This window comes from Sylvia atricapilla, chromosome 17 (genome assembly GCF_009819655.1).
Source record: "Sylvia atricapilla isolate bSylAtr1 chromosome 17, bSylAtr1.pri, whole genome shotgun sequence".
Classification (NCBI taxonomy): Eukaryota; Metazoa; Chordata; class Aves; order Passeriformes; family Sylviidae; genus Sylvia; species Sylvia atricapilla.
In genome coordinates, this window is record NC_089156.1 from 8,861,756 (window position 1) to 8,874,129 (window position 12,374).

General features: G+C 47.9%; 1 protein-coding gene across 1 annotated transcript in view; it reads left to right on the plus strand.

Moving 5' to 3' along the window:
- Window positions 1-11,962, plus strand: part of MN1 (MN1 proto-oncogene, transcriptional regulator) — a 34,768-nt gene extending 22,806 nt beyond the window's left edge. Inside the window, exon 2 of the mRNA XM_066331510.1 lies at window positions 6,916-11,962. Within this exon, the coding sequence (XP_066187607.1) occupies window positions 6,916-7,103 (188 nt within the window). The 3' untranslated portion in view covers window positions 7,104-11,962. The remainder of the gene's footprint in view (window positions 1-6,915) is intronic.
- Window positions 11,963-12,374: the final 412 nt, after the last annotated feature.

Sequence of the window (12,374 nt, forward strand, 5' to 3'; positions counted from 1 at the left end):
AAGTGTCCAGACATTGTTTGACTGTTGCTGGCAGTTGGTTTGGTTTGATTTGATTTTTAATGCCAGTTTTCCTTGCTTGGGCAGGGTGACAGTTCTCACACTGTGCAGAACTGAGGAGAGCACAGTGTTGGTGATGGCACCAGGAGCTGACCAGCAGTTTGGAGCCAGACTGGTGGATTAGGCTCTGGTTGAGAGCTCAGCTTTCTGTGGCTGTCACAGACAAGCAGTGGTTCACCTGCGTGGGGTAGGCAGGACCAGACTGGCAGACATCAGCCCTGCAGCTGGGGTGGAACCTGGTTTCCCAGAATGGTCTTTTATTCTGTGAGAACCAAACCCCAACATCAGCCACTTCACCAGGGGGGTAGGCAGGACCCCTCTCTGCGGTTTGTGTTTTGCAGGGAAGCCAGCCTGAGAAGTCAGTGTGTTGAACTGAAAAGAGGAACTGAAGGTAGCCAAAAGAGAGGAAGGATATGAGTTAGAAACAGTCCGTTGTCCCTGTGGCCATCTAGCAAGGTACAGGAGCTGGTGGTGTCCCATGGCCCAGAACTTCTGGCTTCTTCGGGGATGTAGAGCTTACGTTTCTTTTTGGAGAGTCATAGAGCTGGAAAACAGTGATTGAACAGTAGCCTCCAGAGAAATAAATAGGTGTAGGCAGTTTCACACTTGGCCTGTGGAGCCGTGGTGGCATGTTGCTCTCCTGCTGGGCAGTGGCTGCAGGGTGGGGAGCAATGTGTTCCCCATCTCTTGTCTCTCCTGGCACAGTGCAGGGAATGTGGATTTTAGAACAGCAATATCATTGTCCTCATCCACACATCCTTCATTCTGTGTCTTCAAGGTCGTGCTACGTGTAAGATGAGTGCCGCCTTTTCCATTGACAGGGTTAGCATTTTTCCTACTTCACGGTTTTTTTCACCAGTTTCTTCTGTTTCTTTCTGCAAGCATGTGGCTCACAGTCTGACTGGAACCCTACAGCCTGACAGCAAACTCTTAACGCTGCCGTGGGTTTGGGCAGCCTCCCTGTCGTGGCGTGCACATCCTTCCATTGCTCCTGGTGAAAACAGGAGCAGGAAAAGAGGTCAAGGGAGAAAAAAGAAAAATATGTATTTGCAGCAAGCACTATGTGTCTCCTGTTATCTGAATTCTGTGCAAGCAGCGAGCTCTGATGGAGCCCCATGCCAGCTTGGAGATCACTGAAAACAAAATAAACATCTCTGCAGCACAGGCTGATACAGGCTCCCTTTAGAGCCTCAGGCACCTCCAATTAATCAAGCTGTCTGTGGAGGAGGAAGGGCCTGTGAGGACCAGAGGATGCCGCCAGAGCGGATGGGCTGACGAAGGGGTGGGCAGCAAGCAGCATTAAGGGTGAACAGACTGTGTGTTAGCCTGGGTGTGCCATGCCTTTGGGTGAGTCTTGTGTGTATTGCAGCAAAGTCAGAGCTTTAATCCTGGTTTACAGGATATACGAGTGCTGTGGGATGATGCTCAGCACTGTGCATGCGTGTTTGATGAAGAGCCTTCCCTCCTTTCGTGAGAAAGGCTCTCAGAGAGCGCTCAGCTGGCTGGGCCTTGACAATAAATTGAGGGGCTGACCAAGCCAAATGGCTTCTTGAAATGCCATGGAGTGAAATGTGGCTGGTGCCCTGGAGCTGGGGTGTCTCTGCAGAGTGCTTCTGGTCAGCAACGTGAGGAGTCACCTGTCCCCGTTTCCGCTGAGCTCGTCGTGACGAGTTCTTGGCGTCAGCTGTTCATCTGAACCACCAACACTGAATTCTGTGTATACAGAGCAGAGAGCAGCAGGGGAGAGCAGCACCTTCAAGTGTCTTACGGGCAAGGATTACACAGAATAAATGAAGAAGTAAAATCGAATTAAGAGGAATGTTCTAGTAATGGGTAGTTTTCCTCGAGTGCCAGCAGAGCTGGGTGCTGCCAGTCTGGGTCCAGACAGTCTGTGGCCTCCGGGCTTTGGGAACAGCAGAAAGATCCAGCCCAAAGCAGGCACAGGTTGTCAGGGGTGAAATCACCTAAAAGTGGTGCAGGTTTATGGTGTAAGCAGGTGACAGGTGCCTGTTTGTGTCTAGGACCAAATGCAAGCCGTTGCCTCCTTGTATTCCAGGGTCAAGAAAATGCCTTTGTCAAGGACCTCGTCAGAGCTGCAGAGGTGAAGAAGGAGATTGCTCATGTGTTTATCAACACAAATGAACTAGTTGTGTTTAAAAATAAAATTTTGCGAGTGTTTAAAACTACAATTTCAGGAATAAATTAATCTGTGGAGACTAGGTCCAGTGTCCAGGGAAACATGAAATGTTTTCAGACCTTATTTTTCTCAAAAAACTGAAAAGAGATGCTTCTGTGCTGTGTACAAATGCAGAGCTATGTGCCTGAACCAATATGTCAAACTGTCATGTGGGAGATTTGGTGAAAAACATCTTGTCCTAAGGGAATAATTTTAAACACTATATGTAGGTTTGCTGCCTCATAAGGGATCATTACTCAAATCTATTCCCTCTTATGGTAGCTTGGCCTCTGCTTAACGGGCACAGAGTGAAGAGAAGCCCATTAACGCGTCCTTTAAGAGTGGTTATCAGATGGTGGAGGGGAAACAGATCTGTGATCAGGGAATATAGCGTTATTGGCCAAATCCTCGGATTCAGCCTTAACAAGATGAGTAGCAATGCAGGGCCTTCACGCTTGGCTGGCCATCGAGGGCGGCGGCGGGGCCGTGCTGTGCCGGGCAGCCGGACCCTGGGCAGCGCGGGCGGCTGCGGCGGTGTCACAGCGGTGAGGAAGTGTAAGGGATGAGCCCTGGGGCAAGGAGCCGTTCTAGGGATCTTCACCTCCTGTTTGTCACTTCAATCTCCAAGGAACGCTGAAATGTTGAGAGGAACCCACTCCCAACCAGACCCCTACCAGACTGTGTCTGTGCTCTCGCTCCTGTGTCTCGCTGCTCTCCGTCCTTTTGTTGGTGGTGATTTTGGCAAAAGTGAGAAGGATGGCATAAGCAGCACCTGAAGAGTAGCGTCAGCTCCCGGTGTCTCAGCAGAACATCTGCAGTTGCCTTGGCTACACCAGCCCTCCCTCAGTTAGCCTCCTCTCTGATGAGAAGATGCAAGCGATGTGTGGTAGCTGTGCAGGTGAACTCTTTTGTAATGGGATTACTTTACTTAAAAATTGGGACACCTCTGGGTTTGCACAGTGCTCGGTGGGGTTGCCACAGTAAAGAGAACGTTTGTTTTTTTCATAATGCATAAGAAGGTGCTACATGACGAAAGAGGCTTTATATAGAGCAGCTTAACTGCTCAGGGTCTCACGAGAAAGGGAGAAGGAAGCTGGAGGGACTGACAGTGTGTACACATGGTGTCTGCAGAGTAAGGTGCGTCCAGGGCCTAACCTCACTAGAGAAATGTGTTTTTCCTGAGCTGATATGGAAAAGCAGTCTGTAGTGTGTGTACTGAATTTGTTTGTGGTGCAGAACTCCTGGTTCTCTTCCTTTGTCCCAGCTGCAGGCTCCAACGCTGCTGGCCAGGCTCCTGGGTTAGTCACCACGCTGCCATTAATGCTGTGTCAACAGACAAACAAACAAACAGCAACCTTTTCTTTTCAAAGGCTGTGTGCCTTTGCAAAGTAGAGCAGAACGAAAGAGCAGCTTCCTAAATGTGCAAGGTCAGAGCAGAAGTTTGGGTCTGGAGGGAGGCTGGGGAGCCTGGCTGGGCGCTCTCTTCTCAGTGTTTGTCCGGGGTTGAATGGCTGGAATGTGTTTGGCTGGCTCAAGCTGGGTCAGAAGCTCTTACCTGAAAGCAAACTGGCTCTTGAGACCACCACAGCATCACCAACAGCAGTGGGGAAGGACACCATCATGGGGGAGTATTTTCCAGAGTTCTTTTGGTCTTTGGTCACTTTACTACTTTGAGTTTCATGCCTTTCACATGAACATGACGTGAGCTTATGTGTGGTGTTTGATTCCTTACCTCTCCTTCAGCATTTGCTGTTTCCAAGTGGCACGTGCTGTCCTGTGTGCAGGGAGGTTGTGCTTTTGTCAGTCCCTGGTTCTGTGTCTTGTCCTTTGGTGTGGAGGGGAAGTCTCCACCCAGACCATCTCAGGATCTTGGGTGTGGAGGATGGCCCTTATTAGAAGTGTACTGCTTTTTTTAATAACACAAATTTCTTGCAATAGTTGCTATTAGAGGCAGTTGTGCAGTTCAAAGATAATTTGTTTGAAAATTCCGTGCTTTCAGTGAGGTACTTCATGACTGACAATGATTTATTTGAAACTTGGCAGCTGTGAGGCAATGATGTGGTGACACCATCTTGCATTACCTGAGTAATTTTAATGCTCCGAGTCACGTCCATCTCAGCTACCAGAACTTCTCTGGACTGTGGATACTGTGGCTGTGAGGAAGGAGGCAGAGAGGATAACTGGTGAAACAGGTCTGCTGAGAGAGTGTTACTATCCTGAACAAGCATCAGGCAGTATCTCATGCTTAAGAACGTAATTCTCATCAGGCGAATCAGCACAACTTAAAATTTTTGCTACAAAGGTTTTTTCCTGGAAAGCATCATACCTTTATCCAGACAGAAATACTGGAAAAAAGTAAATTGCACTGAAAATTTCCATCCAGATTGGCTTTGAGAATTCTTGTGCCAGTGCAAGCTTTGCTGTGAGCTCTCTTTGATTTGGATTTGAATATGTAATTTTCTGTGCTCACTAACGATAGACAGGAGAGCTGGAGCTCCCACAGTGGTGTCCCATGGTGAGCAAGGCTTGTGTGGACAGTGGCAGGCAGTATTGGCTTGGCAAACTGAGGCTCAGTCCCTGCCCACCTCTTTTACCTGGATTTTCCTCTCAAGTTAAGGAATCTTGTTCATCCATGTGAGACAGATTTTGCTTTGATTTCTTTATCAGTAGCTTGCTTATGAATTTTATCCACGGCAAATGGCTTAGAAATAATTTGCTGATTTAAAAGGAAAAAAAGCCTAATTTTTTTTCTCCAATTGCTTGTGGCACATGAAGTTGTTCATGTAGTCATTACTGAGGACCAGCTCTGTTCTGGGTGTTGGGGTGCCTGCACAGCTGGTGCAGCAGAGCTCTGACTCCAATCCCAGCCTGGGAATGTGCTACCTCTGCCTTAGCTGGTGGAGTCCTCAGCTGTCAGGGGTCTCCTGCAGCCCTTGCAGAAACACCGCTGGGACCCCTGGGCCTCTTGTGGCAGTAGTTCAGCTGTGGGACTCTTTCCTCTTTTTCTGCAGGAGAGGAAGAGAGCTGCTGTCACAAGGACTAATCTCGAGGCGCTGGCTCTTCCTGTGCCGAGCCCAGCATGTCCTGTGCAGTCAGGGAGACCTAAGAATAAAAACAGTGGGTACTGTGTGTCTTGTGAACAAATACAAGTCAGGAAAACATTTCCTGTCCACAATTTTCTGCACAATCCCATCTGAGTTTTGAATATTTTATAAATAAAATATGTCTTAGGTATACTTGCACTCTGGACAGTAAGTTAAATTGAACACCCGATCAAATAGCAGTTATTTTCAGGGAGTCTGGGATTTTTGCCCTGTGGTTTTCCCAAAGCTATAGGACTCAGGGGTGACAGGAAGGAAGAGTAGAAGCTCCATGTGGTGGGAAGGGATCTGTGCCAACCCCTCTTTGCCGGCCGGAACTTCGGGTATCATGCAGCAGCCTCTGCTCCAGGCTTCTGCTCAGCCACCCAGTGCTGCCTGTTTATCCAAACTGACTAAAAACACCAACACCAACTGCAGGGAGCTAGAATGCATTTGGGTGCAGATCATGAGAGCACCTTTGCCCTGCTGCTGCTGGATATTTGACTGGAGCAGTGCAGGAGGATGTCCAGAAAAAAGCAAGTGTGAGGCCTGGCTGAGGTGTGCAGCAGAGCTCTGGGTGGATTTTGCACATTGCAGCACTAACACAGAGCAGGGCTGAGCAGGCAGCAGTGCTGCTCTGGAGCCTGGTTCCTTCTCCCAGCATTTATGGCCTCACATCCCCAAGTTCTTAGTAGTTTCTGTGTGGTGGTGTTATGCTGTTTAATTATGAGCATCTCTGACATCCTGTGATAATCAAGCATTAAAAGCCTTTTCCAGTTTAAACCAGGGACTTCCAGGCTAGTTTAGCATTATTTTTTAGTATCATTGCAATTGTGTAACAAGCTGTTCAGTTCTGGTTTTGTATCTGGTATAGCAGGAGGTTCAGTGAAAGTAACCTGAGTTGCCTCATGAAGTGTGGTACCCCCACACAGCTTGGCTTTGTGGAACAGGAGAAAGGTGATGGGAGGAAAAGTCCTGAGGTGTTAAACATTCACAGCTGGTTTTTGTCGTCTTTGTCATGTTCCACCCATTTTAGCTACTCTTCACACTAACTGTAAAATCCAGAGGAAAAGGTCTAGGGACATTGTTTAGGATGTTTCAGTTAAAGTCTTACATTTCTGTGGTTAACAGAAACTAATGATAGCTAAAGATCATACAAAGTCTTAAAATAAATTCTAAGAAAAATATTATCACAGTGCTCCATTAAAAGAGGGGAAGAGGGAGACTGATGCTGGGACTGACCACAAGGGCACAGAGGGTTTAGGGCTGGCTTCCTGCTTGGAGGTGTTTCAGCATCCATTTCCAGCAGCAGAGGGTGTGCCGGGAAGGAAAGTTCCCGATTGTGCTGCGGTCTAGGACACACTCATCAATCCAGGTCCATCCCCAGTGTTCAGACATCTCACTGGTTTCTCTCAGGTGTTCTTCTGGCCTGGTGAACAACCAGCCACGGGATCTCACATCAGTGTGGTGGTGACCTCGGAACCGAGGCGGAGACGCAGGAGAGGGGCACGGCAGGCGGGGAGAGGGTGTCTCTGGCAGGCTGTGAGTCGATGGGATTGCGTGTCACGGGTCTCCTAACCTCTCTCTGTGAACCCTTTCCAGCCCACGACCTTCCCCCGAGCAAGACCTCGGCGGCGGCGGCGCAGACGGGCACCCACCTGCAGTGCCTCTCGGTCCACTGCACGGACGACGTGGGCGAGGCGAAGGGCCGGACTGCGGTGCCGACGTGGAGGTCCCTGCACTCGGACATCTCCAACAGATTCGGGACTTTTGTGGCTGCCCTGACTTGAACAAAAGAAGTTTTGGGGTTTTTTTTTTCCTTTGGTTTTTTTTTTTTTTTTTTTTTTTTTTTTTTTAATTTCAAAGGGCCGCTACTGCTAGGTGGACTATTTTTCTAGGTTGGTACCTGCTTAGTGGCGTATGGACTGGAAAGGGTTAATTTAAAGTAAACCTCAACTTTTTTTTAATCTTCTGCCACAGTATGTTACCAGTGTTAACCCTTCTGCAGTTAGCACACTTTTGCTTAAGATTTTCCTGCTAGACCACTTTTTCCCATTACTCTGTAACCTTGGCATACATTTCTGGATGAGGCCTTTTCCTTTTTCATCTCAGTGTGTGTCCAAGTCACGTATGTCATAATAAGACAAAGATTCTCCTCTTCCTCCTCCTCCTCCTTTTCTTCCTCATTTGCTTTGTTTTTCTTTTTTATTTTGTTTTGTTTTGTTTTGCTTTGTTCAGTGCTTATTAGGATGGTGATCCTGAGGAGCAGCAGTTCAGGAATAAACACCAGTGAAAGCGAAATGGTCAGCATTATATCATATATTATAGTGACACCCAGCCTTTGCCAGTCTCCTACAAACCAAGCAGTTGATGCTCTGTTGAATGTTCAGGCATGGGCCTGCCCTTTCCTGAGAGAATGAGGCTTTGCTATTTGAAAAGGTTGAGCCTTGTTTTGCTCTGTGCCTCCTGGTGAGGCCAGGATGCTCCTTCCTCTGTGTACCTGGATGTCGCCCTGGGATGGAGCTCTGTCATGAACGGGCTGGTTCAGGCACAGCAGGGAAGGCATGGAGAGGTTTTCTAAATAAGTCTGATAGTCAATATTTCCTCCTCCAAAGGCCCAGATTCCATCTTGCTTGCCTGGGCCTGGTGGTGCTCCTACAGTTCCCACTTTATTGATACTGGAGAAGAAAATCCCCCACACCCTGCCCATTTTTTGCCCATTTTAAACTGCAGAAAGATGCTGTTAATTGGCAGCAGGTCCAGTGTCCCCTGTACTTGCCTAGGGGTGCCCCAGCCCCTGCCACAACAAATCCCAACTCAGTGGCAGGGGTCAGGGATGGCCTCGGTTGGAAGGTGCAGGGGGCTGTGTGCCCAGGGGTGGCATTTCCTAATCTGCCAGGGCAGGGAGACTGGGTGTCAGAATCCCCCAAGCTCATTCAAAGCCCCGTTTCTGCCACGCACTGAAGAACAGCGTTGCTGGCTGCACACAATAAAAGGAAAGCCATACTTTCCTGCTCGGGCTAGATAATGCTCATTCGAGACGAAAGTTGGAAGCAAACCAGATAAACCCATGACTGACACGATGGGCTGATTGTCTGGTTGTTTTATGTAACACTGTCCATTATTTGTGTGTCCCTGCACCCAGGACTGGCCCCGTCCTGCCCCGCACCTGCAGCTCACCTCCCACAGCTCCTGGAGCTCAGGAAACAGCACTGGAGGGTTTGGTTTTGGTTGTGAAATAAAGGTTGGCCTCTCTAGGGTTATTTATTCATGATTTCACAAATGTGTCCCTGCTGAAGGGACAGAGTTGAAGACTGCTTTATATTTTATCTTTGATGATTGTGCTGGGTCTTTAATTATTTTGACGTAATATTCTCGGTAGACACCAACGGAGAGGAAATTCTGCCTAAAAAGCCAAGGGTGGTCTGGAATCCTCACTCTCAGTCATATGTGACTTCAGAGAGACTCGCAGTGTTTGGAAATGTGATTTGAATGTGCTCTTATTAACCATGCATGGATTGATTTATGGGTCTGGTCAATGAATTGACTTTGGATAAATTTGGATAGTTTTTAATCTTGGTTTTCAATATTATTTTACTTTGTATTAAAGCTGGAGCTTCCACGAGGATGAGGATTTTTGCCCATCCTGGAGCAACTGGCTGTGGAGCTGCCTCACACCCACTTGGTTTGGATCAAAAAGCTGGGATGGTTCGTACCTCTGTCGGGGTGTGCAACCAGGAGCACAGAGCTCCTCCTGCACCTGCAATAAAACATCACCATCCCCATTAAAGTATCTCCTAGTAATCACTGTCAGCCCCCTTCTAGAAGGTGCCTCTTTGCCTGTGATTCCTCAAGTCCCTGTGTGTTTGATTTTAAATCCTGTCAGCAGAGCACGGGTGTTCTGTGCACGCCAGAGCACGTGTGCTGCTGTGGGGGGCTCAGTCTGCAGCAGAGGGCCCTGGGTGACACTGGTACAGTTTCACCCAGTTTCACTTACAGCTGAAAATTTCAGCCAAGTTCATGGTCTGGTGGCATTCCTGCTCGGAGTGCAGCCCCTTGCCTTGTGCTTTGTTTTTAGTTTTTCCTGCTGCACTGAAGAGAACAGGTTTTTCAGGCTTCCTGAGGTCAGGGATGCACACCCTGTGCCACGGGAAGGAACCTGTCAGGGTACAGCGAGTTCAGAGGCTTTTAAAGAGAAATCCCCGTTTGAGTGGAGCTGTGGTGGCTTGGTCTCACCACCCAGTTCTGCTGGCTCATTCTCAGCAGCTTGCACTTCTCTCCTGGATTGTTGTTCTCATCCACTTGGAACTTGCTTTCTCACTTGCTTATGGAAATGCAGAGCATCAGCAATTCCTTAAACACCAGTGGAGTCCTGTGAGGTGAGGAGGCCGGGGTGTCCTGAGGCCAGGGGCTGTGTCTCCAGGTGCTGAGCTGTGTGTTGGCCACCTCTGGCTCTGCTCTGGGCAGTGGATGCAGTGCAGGGTTGGGACTGCCAGAGGGTGAGGAGTTAAGGCAGTGGCTGGCTGTGTGCTGGGCTCACTGGCTGAGGAGCTCACAGTCACACACAGTCCTCTTGCTGACCTCCTGTCTGTTTGATCTTGATTGAACGAGCTCTGCTTGAGGCAGCTGTTAGCCAGGACCAACCCAACCCGCGCTTTTAGGGTTTTGTTGCTTTTTGCCAAAGATCAGAACAGAAACTCTACATTCTGACCAGGACAGGCATCATGTCCTGCTCATCACCTGGGGCTGTGGTACTGACAGCAGGTACAGAAGGCTCAAGCTTTGTCACAGAGCTGGTGTTACCTGCAGTAATTTCATTGTACCCATTTTCTCCATTTATTTTACACTGAATGCACTGATCAGTTTTTTTAACACATGTGAAGTGTCAGCATGGCCTGACACAGTAAGAAAGGAAATTATGTCATTTTCTGAATAATAATATTCCAACTGAAACATGCTTGGGAGTTGTAGGTAAAAGCCAGTTGTGGAAGAGGTAAGTTACACTCTTGTGGAGAGGGAAACTGAGGCACAGACAGCAGCAGGAGACTGAGGAAAGAGTAGCAGGGCTGAGCTGCACTGAGATCTGACCTCTGCTTGTTGCAGAGCCCCATGTCCAAGGCTCACTTCCTTCAGGGGCTGAGTTGGGTCAACGGGGACAATTTTATCACATACGTGTTCCCCAAATGCCTGAGAGAAAGCTCCCGCCTGTGTGTCCTGCATGGCTTCCAGATGGGGGACAATTGTACAAGAAGCCAAAGACCTGTGGTACGATGCACAATCTGCTTTGGGTTGTGAGCAGCAGCTGAAATGTGGCTTTGCCTTTTGCCGTGGGGATTCTCCCTGGGCAGCCTGGCGCCGGAGGCTCCCACGCAGCCTCGGGGCTGGGTCGGGGGGAGCCAGGACATCATCCCCCCATCTCCTGGCCCTATGCCCTGGCTCCCTCTGTGTTTCCCAAAAGAAACCCTGTGCTTAGTCTGCAAGTTACAGTGTCGTAGCAAACTGAGCGAAAATTCCCTTGCATTTCAAATGGGAGGAGTGATCAAATACCTCTTTGCCAAAAAAGGACAGAATAGGCCTCATTTATTAAATACTCTTGCAAATTTTCTCCAGATCACATTCTCTTGGGGTTATCTGCTCTCTGCTGTTTGAGCATCAGTAAGGGGGTTTAGGCTTGTTACTTAGTTAAGGTTTTCACAGTGTCTGAGGGTGGAAGGGGATGAGCACCAGAATTCTGTTGCCTGGATCACCTGGGGAGTTGTGCAGGTCCTGTGATCTCCATGGTCACTCTGGGGCTGGCTGGCCCTTGGAACTGGACTTCCAGGCACCACCAATAAAGCAAAAAGTTCCAGTTTGGGGAGGTGGAAGGGATGAGGTGAACACAGCAGTGGGATGGGCACTGGGAGGGAGGGGGGGAGGGCAACAGAAACCAAACTGGTACATTTGACATATTTTTGTTAAGCTGCCGTGTAAGGTTTTGTCAGCTACTGGATTCAGAGCTGTTCAAGGGATGATGTGTAAGAGCATAACCCCATTTTTATAGAATTGTTTCTTCTTTAATGCTTAAGGCTAATGGAGGAAATAGTCTAATTTTGTCTTAGAAATTCTCTATTAAAACTGTTGCTTTGAGTCCATCCTCTCATAGGTTCTGACTGATGAAACTGCAGGTTCTGATTTCCGGCAGTTATAACTTTATCACTATTCACTACCCAAGAATATTACAGCTTTAAGACAGCCTTAAGCAAAAGGATGTTATTTCTTTGTACTAAATTTGGTTCATGGAAAAGAAAAAAAAAGAAACCTCAAAACACTGGTAATCCGTACTGCATTAGCAAACTCTTCTGAAAAATGTTATTGCACATGTAAAATATGAAAACTTGACTCTGCTGTGTGTTAGGCAATCCTGTAATCTTTTTTTTTTCTTTTTTTTTCTTTTTTTTTTTTAATTCTTGTTAAGTTCATTTCCTAAATGCTTGGTTGGAAGACTGTGACAATAGCTCATGAAATTGAGTGTTATTTTTCTTTCTTTCTTTTTTTTTTTTTTAAATATGTAAAGTGCAGTCTTCTGTATTCCTGCATATTGTACATATCTGTATATGTTTTACTGAGCAACTAAATAACAATAAATATGATGTTAATGGTGGCTACTCTATATTTCATACCAGGTTTGTTGATTTTTTTAGTAAGTCTTTTTCCCAAGGATGCGAAGAAGTGAACTGATACTGTTCATATTCAGGTAAGCCCTAGACCTTGTGATGGCACAAATTTGCCCATGATCTGGGGAAACCCTCACCCACATGTGGCTCCCTAGGGCTCCTGGGAGGTTTGGGGGTGCACTTTGCTGATTCTCTCTGCCATCAGTGGTGACCCTCTGCCCAGCAGGACTCGTGGGGTTTAAATTTCACTTCTTCTTGATCCTGGGGGAGGAAGAAAAGCAGTGTTGGTGGCAGCGCTGCAGTCCCTGCTCTGCAGGATAGCCCACGGAAGGTAAGACCTTCCCCTTGGGAGACTGAGGACTCGTTGGGCAGCAAAAGCTTCGGGTGTTCCTCATTGCCACTGGTGAC